Source organism: Anolis carolinensis, chromosome 1 (genome assembly GCF_035594765.1).
Source record: "Anolis carolinensis isolate JA03-04 chromosome 1, rAnoCar3.1.pri, whole genome shotgun sequence".
In the NCBI taxonomy this organism is placed as follows: domain Eukaryota; kingdom Metazoa; phylum Chordata; class Lepidosauria; order Squamata; family Dactyloidae; genus Anolis; species Anolis carolinensis.
Window position 1 is genome coordinate 77,283,328 of NC_085841.1, and position 18,001 is coordinate 77,301,328.

An 18,001-nucleotide genomic window follows, 5' to 3' on the forward strand; every position below is an offset into this window, starting at 1 on the left:
GGTCATTGCCTGAAACTGAAGTGAGACCTCTTGTATGACTGGGGTCCTGTTTCTGTGAAGTTCTGGTGATTCACCTTGTCTCGTCACACAGATTTCTGAATGCTGTCTTGACCTTATAGAGCAGGCATGGGCAAACTTTGACCCTCCAGGTGCTTTGGACTCCAGCTCTCACAATTCCTACTGAACTCCAAATCACCTGGAGGGCTGAAGTTTGTCCATGCTTGTTATAGAGGGACTTTCTGGAAGAGTGCAGTGCATGACAAACATCCATTTACAACTCTAGATTCCAATCCTTTAAAAAAATATTTGTGCATTTTAATTCTCAGCAAGAGATGTATAACCTTTAAACTAGTTATTGACATATCTCACAAGATTAAATCATTACTTATGTTGGAACCCACAGACTTTTAGTATTACAGTAGTCAGTGCAGCTAAATGGAAGATGTCTGGCCCTTTTCACCACCAAGGACTTGTCTACAGTAATAAAAATATATGTTTAGCTCTACATTTTTCCAGTGATATCATTAATGCCACACATACCATACACATGATGGTTAGATTGCCATAATCAAACCACCCATTTTCCCCTGGCAATCTCATCTAACTGTTAAGTAATAGTCCACATTTCCAATCCTTTGCATGATTTTCAGCCACACAGCTGTAGTCGCTCTACTTATTTTTGCGTTGTACTTTCCATTACGCATGCAAATATATGTATATTCTGTTAGGTGGGGATGCACTAATACGGATATGAAAGTATCTGGACAGACATGCCTTCTTTTAAAAAAGACAACTTGGGAAAGAGCCATTCTCAACAGAAATGATCATTGCTCACCAGGCAGTTCTGCCCATTATTAACTTCTCCCCCCCAAATCCACAGTCTTAGAGGGCTGGTTAACTGCCCCAAAAATCAGGATTTTCTGTAAGCCTATGGGTTAAAAGGCAAGTTTTTTTTAAAGAATTGTATTAGAGCCCAATGAATTACAGTGCAAACAAATAGTTAAAAACATTGTGTGTCAGGATTGCAGCTCCTAAGAGTTGAGTCCAAGTAGGCAACCTCTGTTACCTGCAGGAAGGGTAGGGAAACTTTTTATTTTCATTGAAAGTCACATTCTTTTATAGGCCATTTCCTGGGAACATTCTGGCTTCTTATGAGGAAACGAAGGACATAAATTGCAATGATGAAGATGCCATTATGAGTAGTAAGCTGGGCCAAAGGAGGACAAAAAAAAAAAAAAAGAAAGAAAGAAAGAAAGAAAGAAAGAAAGAAAGAAAGAAAGAAAGAAAGAAAGAAAGAAAAGGAGAGATGTTTTAGTTTTGCCAGGGCCAGAGCCAAAATTGAATCACCTTTTTTTTTTTTGGTCCTCCTTTCTTGCTTTCTTCCTTCTTTTTCTGGTCCCTTGGTTTTCATTCTTCAGCCGGCTGCCAGGAAAGGACAAAATAAATCTTGCCAGACATCTGAACTTACAGGTGGTTTTTGAAACTGATATCAGGTTGCAAATAGGCAGGATTATTTTCCAGTATAACCCTTCCTCCAACTTGTGCTTGGAAACATTCCTTAACATTTTGGACTGCCAAGCAGCAGCCATATTTATATTCTGCATCTTCTTGTGGTAGATTGCTTCTATTATGTTATAGTTTGTCTCAAGCATATCATGCAGTCTGTGGTCTAGATGTGTTTTATTCAACATCTCACAAAATTGTAGTATAATAGTAGACAAAACCCAACGCCGCACTGCTTTGGATGAAGTTGGATGGCACAGCTCCAGTAAATCCGCAGCACTGGCATGGCTATGCATGTGCACTTCCTCCTCTTTATTGCCCTCCATTTAGGAGATGAAATCTGAACAGTGTTATACGAAAAAGATTTCCCCATGTGCACTGGAAACCGCACAAACCAAGTACGCATATACAAAGGAACAATGTCCAAATGAACTGGAACAAAGGAAATTGATGATTCAGCACTTCTCAGGACCAAACAGAAGTTCTTTGTAAAATTTAGAAAAGCCAGAGAATATACAGTTTTGATACTTTATAAGCAGGAGGCATTGTGGGAACAAAAATCCAACTGTTTGACTTTGTTAAGTCATTGTCATTAAGACTGAGTAACATTTTAAGTTGGATATAAGTTGTAATTTTAAAGGTTCTTGATCTGATTCTGTAAGCCTTTTTATTTCTGTTCTGTTGTCTGATTTATTTGCTTCTGATGCTTCTGGTTTGGATCAGGATCCCTTTTCCACATTCACTGCTTCTATTTTCAGGTTGCACTGTAAATTCTCAGTTTGTTGGTTGTTGAATCAGGTAGAGTCTAGGTTATGGTAACTCTCCCATAGGACAGAATAATCAGAGCTGCTGGCTGTCCTCTAGGTGGGCTTTGTGGCCATACATCTTGCCCACAACTGCACAGATGGAATACTGTCCAAAATCTGGGCTGATCTTAGTTGATCTCTCCCTGGGTGGTACACTGGAGATGTGAACTCCCAGGCCCCACTGTGTCCCACTGTGGTATATTAGTAGCTTTCTCTAGCACCCAAATATTTCATGTTCAGGAAGTAAGAATCAATGAACAGCTTTTTTTTCCAGGTAGGTTGCATATAGTCACTAATTACATAGGAGGACTCACTAAACTATGGTGATTCTCACAGTCACTGCTGGTTGTGACAGTCTGGGGAGACTATTTCCATTAGTAGTTTTTGATTGCACAGTGAACCCCATGTCACAACTAGGCAGATTTTCAGTAAAGACAATACTTTATTATAAGGGTGGAGATAAAACAACTATGGGATTATTTTTACATGAAATGATAGCTGACAGACTGTAGGTTTTTAAGAAATCATTGGGTGATTGTCTGTTTCAAACTATATGCTACAAATGAAGAAAACAACATCATCGAACTGGTGTATCTTTACTGAAGTAGTTGTTTATAAAATGCAGTCCTGTGGAAAGTAGAACATTATTCTTGGTCATTCTAAATTTCACACATTCAAGAGGAAGAGCAGTGGGGCAATTCAAACTTTACATATTCATTTTCTTTTCACAGAGCAAAATACAATATATTAATACTTAGAGCCAGAATGCAAGTCTAATTTTGTTCTTTCTAATTCCCAGTTTTGTAATTGTTTGAGGAAAGAAGAGAGACAATGCCATCTTCTGGACAAACCCTCTTAGTACTGACTATGGAGATTAATGGTCTACAATACAGATTAATTTTAACAGCTTTCCTTCCCCTCCTCAAAGTGCTGAATATTTTTTCTTTTAGGAATATGTGTTTCCATACTTCAATAAATATACCTGGAGTGCAGAGAAAAAAACGGATCACTCTCCGACCACATTTTTACAAAATTCAAAATTTTGTATTTTTAAAAAAATGTCTTAATCAAATCTATTTATGTATCAAAGTATCTACCTATTTATGGACAGATACAGATATTTATTCACTCGCTTTATAAAATTGCATTATTTGCACAGTTAGCACTCAAAAACAATAAAGCAGTTAAATAAGATACAAAATGAAACTAATGAGAAACAGGGAAAACTGAACAGCTACTACAAAGGTATTAATACAAAATATGGTGGAACAGGAATGTTTTTTTTTTTTGGCCTATTTAGAAGTGGCCAAAACAATCTCACTCCCTTCTGGAATACACAATTAAAATGCTTATTTCAAATGCCCACTAACATGCCCATCTATGTGTGGCAGGAGATACAGCTGGGCTTCAAAGCTGGTCTTAAGGAACAGGGACTTATATATGGAAGAAATCCTTTAGATATTCTGACCTTAGATAGCTACATGACAAAATCCTAATAAAGCAGAAGGAAACCTTCCCTGAATTTAACACAAACACATTTCAGAACTGGCCTAAAATTCTGAAAGCTTGAGGCATTTGCTTTCCGTGGATGGGAGTAACTCATAAGTAGCATCTCTGATGTCATCATATTCTCTACCCCAATAAAATCCTAAATGTAGTGTTTCACTTTTGAAAGAGCATTTCCTTTGGAGGAAGGGGATGACAGAAGTGAACTAACAGATACATGCCCATGTAGTGCTATTAATAATAAGAAAGGCTAAAAGGCTGCTGGAATTATGGAAGCCAAGACAAGTCAGCATTCACTTAGCACCTGACATTTATGTTATGCAGCTGGGAAGAAACCCAAACTACTTGATAGCTAAGACAAATGATATGAGTTGTCTTGTGGTAATTTGGCTGTGTTATAGAGGTTGATCCTGTTGCTAATTCAGATTTATTTGAAATAGGAAAGTTCTTCTGAGACACACACTGTCTTCCACAGTATTACTTCTTCTACCACCTTCAATAATATGAGTTTTAAAATGGTATTCCTAGTGTCCCATAATTCTTATTAGAAGTTTCTTAATAAAAAAATAGTCAGTGATGGATTTCAAAATTTGGTTTCATTCTATGCAATTTGAAAGACACATACTGTATTTTTCAGCTCATTTTGCTGTTCCAAATATGTCCCGTTCTTCTGTATCAAATCAGCCATCCAACTTGGAAGACTATCATAGATATTATTGTGGACACTGTCTATTCTGTTTCTGCATAGTAAAATATCACAGGAAATCAAGCAAGATTTCACAAGCGCAGTATGTCTCCCATATCCACAGATTCAAGTCAGAATGGATGCATGGTTTCATCTACCGACATTCCAAAAAGTATCTCTTTCCCCCTCCTCACAACCCATGGAAGTGTTTATGGACTGTTGCGCTAGCTGTCATGCTTTAGCACAGCAGGTTAAACCACTAGCTCCAGTAAATCTAGTAAACTGAGAGGTTGACAGTTCAAAGCATGAGTCAGGGAGAGCTCCTGACCTTTAGCCCAGCTTTTGCCTACATATTGGTTTGAAAAAAATGTGAATACATATCGTATATACTCGATAAGCCAAGTTTTCCAGCCCTTTTTATCAGCTGAAAAAGCCTCCCTTGGCTTATAATGGGGTCAAGCTGGGCAGTGGAGCCTAGAGGCCACTGCTTGCAATATATAATATATTTCTCTCCTCCCTTATCAGCGTATTTTATTTTTCAAAGCTTCCCTCACTCTTAACCTAGGGAATGTTTTGAAAAGGAAAATAAGCCCTTGCAAGTCAGGAAGAAGAATATAATATATATATATATATATATATATATATATATATATATATATACACACACACACACACACACACACACACACACACCCATTAATCTTATCATAGAATCATAGAATAGTAGAGTTGGAAGAGACCTCATGGGCCATCCAGTCCAACCCCCTGCTAAGAAGCAGGAAATCGCATTCAAAGCACCCCCGACAGATGGCCATCCAGCCTCTGCTTAAAAGCCTCCAAAGAAGGAGCCTCCACCACGGCCCGGGGGAGAGAGTTCCACTGTCGAACAGCTCTCACAGTGAGGAAGTTCTTCCTGATGTTCAGGCGGAATCTCCTTTCCTGTAGTTTGAAGCCATTGTTCCGTGTCCTAGTCTGCAGGGCAGCAGAAAACACGCTTGCTCCCTCCTCCCTATGACTTCCCTTCAAGTATTTGTACATGGCTATCATGTCTCCTCTCAGCCTTCTCTTCTGCAGGCTAAACATGCCCAGCTCTTTAAGCCGCTCCTCATAGGGCTTGTTCTCCAGACCCTTAATCATTTTAGTCGCCCTCCTCTGGACGCTTTCCAGCTTGTCAACATCTCCCTTCAACTGCGGTGCCCAAAATTGGACACAGTATTCCAGGTGTGGTCTGACCAAGGCAGAATAGAGGGGGAGCAGGACTTCCCTGGATCTAGACGCTATACCCCTATTGATGCATGCCAGAATCCCGTTGGCTTTTTTAGCTGCCGCATCACATTGTTGGCTCATGTTTAACTTGTTGTCCACGAGGACTCCAAGGTCTTTTTCGCACACACTGCTGTCAAGCCAGGCGTCCCACATTCTGTATCTTTGATTCCCATTTTTTCTGGCGAAGTGAAGTATCTTGCATTTGTCCCTGTTGAACTTCATTTTGTTAGTTTCGGCCCATCTGGGAGTTGAAGGCCAAAAACATGGGGACTCCAGGTTGAGAACCACTGCTCTAGAGGATACTGGGGTTGTACTGTATTCAATGTAAACTACAAGTGTTTACTTGTAGTTTCATTCCAGTGATAGAATATTCCAGTGATAGAATATTCTTTATGAAACCAAAAGACACGTAAAAGATTTTCTTAGGCCAGCAGTCTGAAAACTAAAATTATGTGTTACTTGCATCTATTTTATTTATTACATTTTATCCCATATCTCTCTTGAAGAGAAGAAGGACCCAGTGTGGGCACCAAACATTATTAAAAACAAAATAAACAAAACAAATTAAGCAATAGAACAATTAATAAACTGTAAATCCCCAGTTGGAAAGGTCAGCTTAAAGTGTTTCCCAAATTCTGATCTTCCATGGGTTTAAACTTCAGTTTCTAGAATTCCTTTATAATTTGTAAAAGCAGCTGAGGCTTTGGAGAGTTGAAGTCCAAAATATCTGGAGGTCCAGAGTTTGGGAACTACTGGTTTAAAGGTAAATGCCTTTATATCCCCTCCCTAAAAGCAGCAAAAGTAGGAATTGACCACAATTATGAGAGAAGTGTGTTCCGTATTTTGGGAATAACAGATAAGAGAAACCTCTGCCACATGCCTGCCAATTTTATTCTACTGGCCCTTGTAACAGGTAACCATTGCTAGGAATAAATTAGAACTGGGATTTAATGTAATTGATCTCGTTTAGTATTTTTAAACCCTTATAACAAAGAGAATGGCACTCTTGTGAAAATCAGTTTTCTTTGGCATCAAATAAGACATTTTTGTTTCCTAAAGTTACAGCCCTATAAGTTTACTTTTTGGGATGCTGTTCTTAAAAATATGTATAGCATGCATTCCTACTAACTCACTCATGATGGAGCTAGGCACTCAGATTGCATTACACTGAGGTGGACAAACTGCAGTTCTAAGGCCTGTTGCAGTCCCCAAGGATATTTTTTAACAGAATCCCTCCAATTCTGGTACAAACAAGAGAGTAAATTTGCTGCTCTTTGAAGCCTCCAGGTATAACAATTTCAAAGTCTCTCTGTTACATTTAACTAGAGGCAAACTTACAGTCATTTTGGTTGTCTGTGTGGCTGGCAGAGGTTCATAGGGCATAAAAGACCTAGCTCAGTTGTCGAACCCTGCATTATACCAATTTTTATGCAATGACTGCTTATTATCTTTTTATTCCAATTCAAAACACTGGTTCTGTTTCTGAAACTGCAAACATTTCGAGGCCAAATTATTTAAAGGGCTGCCAACATCTAAGGCTACCCAACCAGTAAGATCTTTTTTGAAAGCCTTATTCTCTGGATCTCGATTAGGCTAGCAAGTAATAGAGGCAGGATTATTTTAGTTATTGGCCTACACTTTGGAATTCTACCCAAGGAGGTAGTTTTTAGTCCCATTCAAGAAAATTAACCCAGAAGATGAATGTATCCCTCTCTGTTTTGGTTAAACTGTGATATGCTTGAAAAAGTCTTGGTGTCACTATTGTTGGTTATAGAAACATATTGCTGTAAGTATTAGCATTGTAACATACTTTAATGTATGATGTATTAGTTTAAATAGTTTTTAATAAATCATTTTAAAATTTTTATTCTTTCAAACAAATAAACAATGTTGTAATATCTTTAATAAATAAAACACCCCAGTCTTATGTAGCAACTTATAACCAACTTTGTATATCAGTTTTACACCCTTAAATCATATGATACATCAAAGGCCTTCCAAAATATTTCATAGTGTAGTTGATACCAAATACCAGCATTACTCTAACAAGCAATAAACTGTCTTCACCATTCATATGGTTATCTCCTCAACAACAGCTGTTAAAACAGAACTTGTCACCATCATCATAGTCACAAACTCTACACTTCTATAGCTATTGATACACACAGTCTACCCATATTCCAGACTATCGCAACTATTTCTTTGAAGCAATTACATTTATTGTATTATTGGCTTTCTCAGACATTTAGAGATTTAAAAAATATTCTAATGACATTAATGCAGCATCAGGATATTTCACATGTTTGACATCTATAAAACTGGATATTTTAAAAGCACCAAAGACAATGTGGAAAACATTTATTAAATGTGTTCCCGTTCCAGTTAATTCATGGACCAAAATATTTTAATCCTTGGACATATCTATAAAGCAAAGTAATCTTACACCGAATGCCTGGTGTTTAGAATAATCATTATTTTAATATCCACTTTATAAAACTTTAATCCTTTAGTATGACTCCAAATCATCTTTCCAGATGTGCTATGCCATGAGTGAAGGACTGCTTTTGTTTATGGAAGGAACAGGGATCCAGCAGGGGGAGAAGTGAGGAAGAGACAGTGCTTTTCACTGATTATTCCCCCTCCCTGCAGTCCTCACTGCCAACTACCATATTGTTCAAGCTTGGTCTAAGTTGGCAGTGTAGCAATTGAGTAGAGTTGTAATGAGAAAAAGGAGTCAACAAATGGAGAACTCCACTGAGTGTCAATCTGGATCCAAGCTGATTTTTCTTTTTCATAGTTGATTTGTTATTCCCTTCCCCGTCACTATTTAAAGCAGTGGTTCTCAACCTGTGGTCCCCAGGTGTTTTGGCCTACAACTCCCAGAAATCCCAGCCAGTTTTCCAGCTGTTAGGATTTCTGGGAGTTGAAGGCCAAAACATCTGGGGACCCACAGGTTGAGAACCACTGCTTTAAAGGTTTCATATACATGCTCTTTGTCCAAAACTGCCAATATCTGGAAGATCATAAAAACTACAGAACATCTAGATAATCTTTTTCACATTCTTACACAGGCATTTCACTCAAACAATACTAAATCACAAAGTACAGCTAATGTAGGTCATGTTATTTACATTCTGCTGCATTGTTTAAAATGGTCAAGTCTAAAAATTTGACTCCAAATAACCAAAGTAAAATTTTGACTATGATTCTACAAATTTTATAAAACAATTCTGTAATATTTATGTCAGATTAAAATAGATTCTTTCAAAATTCTGCCACCTACAGAGAATGTCAAGTAAAGCAATAATTTTCAGTTTGAACTGTGTCATTTGTTTCAACACATGCACAAAAAGACTCATTGAAGACAGGGAGCAATCTATTTTAAAAGAATATATTCATCTTTTCAGGTACACGTTTACAATTGACTTTTTATTCTACATGTAAAGGAATGCCATTTATGAATCTTTAAATGAAACAAGAACATCTACTGAATTTCTGATACTATCAGTCGAGTTACCTGGATTTTTGTAGATGCTGAGCACATCCTTGAAATAATGAGGTAAAAATCTTTCTAGTAAAAGCAGCACATCCTCCAATTCTTCCAGAATCCCCACAAGAAGGAAATTTTCATTCACATTCGCTTTTGCTCTCTCAAGGGCCCATTCACCAGGTTCCCTTAAAAATATTTGAGATTTTTAAAATCTGAATTTTGCAAATAAAAATGTTATTGAACAATAAAAATGAACAGATTTCTTTATAACACAAGAAAACTTACTAGCAAACATGTTACAAACTGTGGAATCTGAGTAATTTAAAATAGTATTTATCAAGGGTTTGATGACTTATTTAAATTATTTCATATCAAACAATTAGTACAACTGAGAGCCAGGCAGTGGCTTAAATGTTGGACTAAGGCAGAGCTTTCCAAACTGTGTGTCACAGCATATTAGTGTGTTGGCTGTAGTATACCAGTGTGTCACATAAAAAATGTTTCTCCCCCCACAAGCAAAAGAGTGTGTTGGCTGTCCCTGGAAGTGCTAGTGGGAGTAATAGTGGTGGCAGCCAATCAGGCAGCGCCAAGCTTAAAGCCCTACATTGGTCACCCCTGGAGGAGGAGGAGGAGGAGGAGGTGGGTGGATTGGGAAGAAGATACCCTCAAAGGACATCCAACCCAACCCCCTTCCGCCAGGCAAGAAAACACAGTCAAAGCATTCTCAATAGTCAGCCATCCAACCTCAGTTCAAAAACCTCAAAAGAAGAGACTCCACTGGACTCCCAGGCAGTTTATACTTTGTGTTGTCGAAGGCTTTCATGGCCAGAATCACAGGGTTGTTGTATGTCTTTCGGGCTGTGTGGCCATGTTCCAGAAGCATTCTCTCCTGATGTTTCGCCCACATCTATGGCAGGCATCCTCAGAGGTTGTGAGGTATGGATAAACTAAGTCAGGAAAGGAAAGAATATATATCTGTGTAGAGTCCAAGGTGTGGCAAGAGTTCTTTGTCACTGGGAGCCAGCATTAATGTTTCAGTTAATCACCCTAATTGGCACTGGAAATGTTTTGTCCCTTGCCTGGGGGCATCCTTTGTTCAGTCAAGTCCTCATTGTGTTGGTTCCCATCTACTGTTTTGATTTTGGAGTTTTGTAATACTGGTAGCCAGATTTTGTTCATTTTCATGGTTTCTTCCTTTCTGTTGAAGTTGTCCACATGCTTGTGGATTTCAATGGCTTCTCTGTGTAGTCTGACATGATAGTTGTTAGAATGGTCCAGCATTTTTGTGTTCTCAAATAGTATTCTGTGTCCAGGCTGGTTCATCAAATGCTCTGCTATGGCTGATTTCTCTGGTTGAATTAGTCTGCAGTGCCTTTCATGTTCTTTGACTCTTGTTTGGGCGCTGCGTTTGGTGGTCCCTATGTAGACTTGTCCACAGCTGCATGGTATCCGGTAGACTCCTGCAGAAGAGAGAGGATCCCTCTTGTCCTTCGCTGACCGTAGCATTTGTTGGATTTTCTTCGTGGGTCTGTAGATAGTTTGTAGGTTGTGCTTCTTCATCAGCTTCCCTATGCGGTCAGTAGTTCCCTTGATGTATGGTAAGAACACCTTTCCTCTGGGTGGATCTTTGTCTTGACTCTCATGGCTTGTTCTTGGCCTTGCAGCTCTTCTGATGTCTGTGGTGGAGTATCCATTGGCCTGTAGAGCCCAGTTTAGGTGGTTGAGTTCACCTTGGAGGAGGTGAGGTTCGCAGATTCTTTGTGCATGGTCTGTCAGGGCTTTGATTGTGCTCCTTTTTTGACTTGGGTGATGGTTGGAGTTTTTATGAAGGTATCTATCTGTATGTGTAGGTTTTCTGTAAACTGTGTGGCCCAATTGTTGATTGGGTTTGCGGATGACCAGAACATCTAGAAATGGCAGTTTTCCTTCCTTTTCTCTAACACTCTAACACTCTAATCAAGAACTCCTCCATTAACTTTGACATACGCCAACAGCTGTGCAAATCAGAAGCCCTCCCACCCAGGCTTTACGGACTCCCCAAAATCCACAAGGACTCCATCCCACTCAGACCCATTGTAAGTGCCATTGGATCGCCGACTTACAACCTGGCAAAATTTCTGGCTACACAGCTACAAACCCACATTGGGCTCACTGCACATTATATCAAGGACTCTACACACTTTATAGAAAAGATCAGCAACCTCAATCTAAGCACCAAGGACATCCTGATCAGCTTTGATGTGGTGTCCCTTTTTACCAAAGTCCCAGTAGCTGACACCCTCACACTAATCAAACAAAACTTCCCAGAAGACATCACAGCCCTGTTTCACCATTGCCTCACCACTAGCTACTTTCAGTGGGACACTGGATTCTATGAGCAGAAGGATGGAGTGGCCATGGGGAGCCCTCTCAGCCCAGTAGTAGCAAATTTCTATATGGAATACTTTGAAAAACAGGCCCTAGAAACAGCACCAAAAAAGCCAACTGTTTGGTTCAGATACGTAGATGACACCTTCACAATTTGGAGCCATGGAGAGGAAGAACTCAGCAAGTTCCTGGACCATCTTAACAGCATCCACCCAAACATCCAATTCACCATGGAAAAAGAAAAGGAAGGAAAACTGCCATTTCTAGATGTTCTGGTCATCCGCAAACCCAATCAACAATTGGGCCACACAGTTTACAGAAAACCTACACATACAGATAGATACCTTCATAAAAACTCCAACCATCACCCAAGTCAAAAAAGGAGCACAATCAAAGCCCTGACAGACCGTGCACAAAGAATCTGCGAACCTCACCTCCTCCAAGGTGAACTCAACCACCTAAACTGGGCTCTACAGGCCAATGGATACTCCACCACAGACATCAGAAGAGCTGCAAGGCCAAGAACAAGCCATGAGAGTCAAGACAAAGATCCACCCAGAGGAAAGGTGTTCTTACCATACATCAAGGGAACTACTGACCGCATAGGGAAGCTGATGAAGAAGCACAACCTACAAATTATCTACAGACCCACGAAGAAAATCCAACAAATGCTACGGTCAGCGAAGGACAAGAGGGATCCTCTCTCTTCTGCAGGAGTCTACCGGATACCATGCAGCTGTGGACAAGTCTACATAGGGACCACCAAACGCAGCGCCCAAACAAGAGTCAAAGAACATGAAAGGCACTGCAGACTAATTCAACCAGAGAAATCAGCCATAGCAGAGCATTTGATGAACCAGCCTGGACACAGAATACTATTTGAGAACACAAAAATGCTGGACCATTCTAACAACTATCATGTCAGACTACACAGAGAAGCCATTGAAATCCACAAGCATGTGGACAACTTCAACAGAAAGGAAGAAACCATGAAAATGAACAAAATCTGGCTACCAGTATTACAAAACTCCAAAATCAAAACAGTAGATGGGAACCAACACAATGAGGACTTGACTGAACAAAGGATGCCCCCAGGCAAGGGACAAAACATTTCCAGTGCCAATTAGGGTGATTAACTGAAACATTAATGCTGGCTCCCAGTGACAAAGAACTCTTGCCACACCTTGGACTCTACACAGATATATATTCTTTCCTTTCCTGACTTAGTTTATCCATACCTCACAACCTCTGAGGATGCCTGCCATAGATGTGGGCGAAACGTCAGGAGAGAATGCTTCTGGAACATGGCCACACAGCCCGAAAGACATACAACAACCCAGTTTATACTTTTCTAGGGTTTGAAGATACCCCAAAGGATGTCTAGTTCAACTTCTTCAACCAGGCAGAATATCAAGGCACCCGTGGATAGCCATCCAGCCTCTTCACCAACATGAAAAGTTTGCAAAGCTCTGGTTTGTCTACACTATGCCCTATACCAGGCATGGGCAAAACTTTTTGTCTTGGGGCTGCATTGTGGGCCCAGCAGGGAAAGGCCGGGCCAGGAGGGAGTGGAGCCGGGCACATAGTGGGTGGGCGTGGGTCCAGGAGAGGGCAGGGCCAGGAGGGGGCGGGGCTGGACCTAGGTCATCCGCAGGTTGTCCTCTCAGCATAAGGAAAGGGCTGTTCACCCTATCCTTATGCTGGGAGGAAGGCGGGATGAGGCAACTGCACCGAACTTCCCCCTCAATCTCCTCCCCATCCTCCTCCCCCAATCCTCAGATTGTTCTCTTAGCATTATGCCAGGAGGAGGGCGAGACAGGCGGCATTTGAGAGTGCTCCATAGGGCTCTCACCTACCTCATGCCTTCTTCGAGCTGTTGTCCCCGGCATAAAAATGGGGCCGCTCGCACCATCCTTATGCCGGGAGGAGGTCAAGACAAACGGTGGCTGAGAGCTCTCCAGAGGGCTTTCAGCTGCTAAGTGCCTTCCTCCCCCATTTTTTGGCATAAGGATGTGGCAGGCCGCCGTGTCTTTCTGCCAAAAGAGAAAATGAGGAGGGCCTGAGGCAAGCACCAAGAGGGCCGCATCCTGCCCCTGGGCTTTAGTTTGACTGTGTCTGCCCTATACCCTGTGTTGGACTAGAAGCTGCTCCTGGATGTCGAGACAACATTCAGCAACCTCTGATCAGTAGCCCTGTTTTACCCTGCATTAGAAGTAGCCAAAATGCTTTGCACTCTGGATTAGTGTTGGTTGTGAACTGGCTCTAATCTGAACTGGTCCACTGTTCACATGGACTATTACCACCATCTTGAGGCTCAGGGAAAATGGGACGGATTGGGTCTGTGTAGACCTCTCCTTGTCTCTGATTACATGGGCACCTTTGTTGATGTCAACGAAGGAATCCAGTGACAGACAGGATTTCTCCTGAGTTCCACGGTAGTCTGGAAGTGGTGACATCGTACCACCAAGGTAAGGTGATGGTCTGATGAGTCGAATTGGTTTTAGCTCCATTGGAGGGTCTGGACTATCTCTAGATTACTGTAAGTGACTTATGTAGATGATGCCTCAGACCCTGAAAGAACAGGAGACAAATCCCATGGAAACCCTTTGGGTGGTGCTGGGCTCTAGCAAATCTTTAAAAAAGAAATTCCTATGATAGGTTCACCAAATGGCTGCCATCTGTTGGAAACAACCTGAAGGCAAACACGTATAGCCTCATAAAATGTATTACCTTTTAACTTTGAAGATGTTTTCATAGATTTTAACTGTGAATTTTTTAGTACTGTTTATGTTTAATTGTTTTAATGTTCTTATATTTCTATATTTTAAATTGTATACTAATGCTTTTACGTCAAGCCGCTTTGAGTTTCCTATGGGGAGACAAAGCGGGGTATGAATAAATATTATTATAATAATAATAATAATAATAATAATTTTATAATAATTTATATATATATATATATATATATATATATATATATATATATATATATAATATGCCTTATGGAATGCCTTGCCGCCCCATATGAGAGCCATGCGTGAGTTAGGGCCTTTTACCCTAGCATTCAAGACCTGGCTCTTTACTAGAGCTTTTAATCTATGTTAATTTTATCAATATTTGTATGTATGTATTTTTATCCTTTACAATTTTATCTTGTAAATCACCTAGATCATCTTGGATGGAGGGCGATTAATAAGTAATTAAATGATGATGATGATGATGAAATGTAAAGCAATGAAGGATTCAATTGATAATAATCAATAGTGGACAACCTAGGATTAATAAAATTGTATTCTCTAAAGCAGAGTTTTTCAAACTGTGCTTCTCCAGATTTTTTGGACTTTAGCTCCCACAATTACTAAATGCTGACAAGATGACTGAGATTTCTGGGAGCTGAAGTCCAAAACAGCTTTGAATGCCATTTCCTGCTTCTTGGCAAGGGGTTGGACTGGATGTCCCATGAGATCTCTTCCAACTCTATGATTCTATGATCTGGAGGAACCCAGTTTGATTAACACTGCTCTAAAGAATTTTGTTTCTGAAAATAGTCAGATTCAGCTGGATATTTATTTCTAAACAGATGAGAATTAAAATTTGGTTGTAAAAAGAATGCCCATTTCATTTCTACTTTTTAGGGACAGCAGGTTTAGAAAGAAAGAAAGAAAGAAAGAAAGAAAGAAAGAAAGAAAGAAAGAAAGAAAGAAAGAAAGAAAGAAAGAAAGAATTTGTTGTGTGAATATTATCACTCATTTGGCCTGTGCATAATTTGGTTAATAAGTTTGAGACGTATTTTACCCACTCCTCTTTAATTTGGCACAACTTGCTCGCTGTCATGACTAATTGACATTCTGCATGACTCATTGTCCTTTATGTCAACATTGGCAAGGTATAGTTTTGAGTTCCTAAAGCTACTAGTGGAAGACTCAAAAGTCATATTCTCCTGGCTCCTGTGAGTGGTAAAATTTGGAACAAACAGGGTTGAGAGGAAAGATTGAACATATAGTTACCTGCATCTTGGATGCTGTCCACAGAAATATGGAATAATATAAAATAATCTGGGATTGGAACATTCAGGATAGTTCTCAAGAATACATACATTAATATCCTAAAAGGAATGAGAAGAAGTGGGGTGGGGAGAGAAAAAGGCAAAATAAAATGTTAAATTTTGACTGTCATGGTTTTGAATACAGATATTGAGTCAAAATTTCCACAAACCAACAATCTGTAGTTGTCATAAACTCCTGTAAAATATAAGGGATTCTAAGAAATCTGGATACATTTTAGATTCTTATAAACACATACTGTTCTTTGATAGATGTCCCTGTTTAATGATATCAATTCTATAATTGCCATTTCCCAAAATGGCTTGTGTTCAAATGTAGACATGTGATAATCCACGAAAGAGCAAGTGAAGAAAATGAAGAAAACTCATTACTATTGCTTTTTAGAAGATATTTTTGTCAATTTTTTAAACTCTAATAATCTGCTATATTGTGGTGTACTGGAGTATAGAATACCCAAATAGCAGCTGGAACACCCAATTCGGCCCCTATTCGACTATAGGGTATAATCAATGCCTTCAACCACTTTGCCTTAGCATTCTACTTTCCGCAGTGCTGCTCCGAGTATAAGGGGAAAACATATACTATGTGACAAATCCTTGAAAGAAAGAAATGATAAAAATGAACAGATAATAATGTAAGTAACTCTTCTTGCTATTTTGTTTGAAAAAAACCCAACCCAATATTTTATTACCAAAATGAACTTTTTATATGGGCTTGGTCATTTATATAATATACACCATCATTTATCCAACTGACAGGCGATAGCCCTTCTGAAAAATATCAGCTACAGAATTAATTACAGAGATTGGGCATATGTACTGAGATGTATACCACTGAGAGCTAAAACGCATACAAATTTCACGGATCGTTTTAAGTTTAAGTTTCAGAAAACATATGGTTTTGACAGAGCTCTGAAATTCAAATGGAATTAGCACATATTTCTTCTAAATTATAATAAAGTTACTGTATATACACATGGATGTAAATACAGAACTGTAATTAGAATTCTGTCCCTGGATATACTCCTGGATCTTCACTTCAGTCTCACCAATCAACCACATAGTTGTTACAAGTGGTTCACAATTATTCAGCAGAGAATATCTAAGTAAATAGAACTTTGTACAAGCTTAGTGTACTACGCAGGGAAAAACAAGACTCCGGTGAAAAGAGCAAAATAGGGTGCTAACAACTTACGGTCTCAGATCTTAAATTATAGTGCGGCATCACAGAAAGCATGGCATGCAACTATAATCATGTGAGGCTTTATAATAATGTTAACGGAATATAAAATAGACAAATTTGGCACAGCCTTCACATTCATGATACATTTCCAATAGTACGCTCTGTGCTGAACAAATTTGTGGATCTGTTCCAGAAATGAAGTAAAGAGCTTTAACAAACATTGAGAGGCCTATCTGGCACATTCTCTCTCCCTGCCTTCAAACACACAGTATTCTAATGTATTAAAGACAGTCCTTAAACTGAAATGGTTGTGAATAACTAATCGATTCTTATCTAATTCAGTCTGTTAGGTCTATCATTACAAATTCAAAGCATGGATCATTTTCACTGATTCAAAAATAGCACTTCATTACATTGCTTTTAAATCTATGTTTTATTTTAACTTAGTTCTAATCTATTGATGTTAAATGAATGTTCCTAAATTACTGATTACTAAATGTTGTTACATTGTTTTGTCTAAATAAATAAAGACAACCTTTTGAATCTTTGCATATTGCCCCCTTCCCCCAAAGTGGTTCATCCAGCTAATAAAAAACATATTCCAAAACTCTGGTTTCAGTTAAGAGTAAATTTAAGAACTCTTGTAGAAATTACTGTTTGGATAAAACTTTTCAAAAACTATTGAGAGTAGTGAAAAGAAATACTAAATTTTATACAACTAAAGTAGAAAAGGAAATGGGATCCACAAAGTGCTGACAAAACTCTGGCAAATTATGATTAATTCACTGATTCCATGTTAACAATTTTGCTGCCCTGTATTGAATCAACTGATGTTTCTAATCAGTTTTCAAAGGAATTCTGTGAACAACCCACTGAAATAACCAAAACATGCTATTTGCGCCAAAGAAATTGTAACTAGGATCCGCTTATCGCTATCTGCACAGCTACAGTGGATACCAACCAAAGCTGATCAAAGGTGTATTGAGTGAAAGGGGCAACGATGGCTTTTAATGACAATGTTAAACGAACACATTTCGCTAGACTGATATTTGAGGAGGAATGAAATCCCTTCCAGAACAGGATGAACTAGGTGAACAAACTGTCCATCAACAATGCAGTCATCTCATCTGGA

General features: G+C 39.1%; 1 protein-coding gene across 1 annotated transcript in view; it reads right to left on the reverse strand.

Annotated features, from left to right (window-relative positions):
• The window catches only part of ust (uronyl 2-sulfotransferase), a 189,649-nt gene that overhangs the window by 29,188 nt on the left and 142,460 nt on the right, over positions 1–18,001 (reverse strand). Inside the window, exons 6-7 of the mRNA XM_062977585.1 lie at positions 15,631–15,728; positions 9,284–9,441 (exon numbers count right to left, since the gene is read on the reverse strand). Of these exons, the coding sequence (XP_062833655.1) occupies positions 9,284–9,441; positions 15,631–15,728 (256 nt within the window). The remainder of the gene's footprint in view (positions 1–9,283; positions 9,442–15,630; positions 15,729–18,001) is intronic.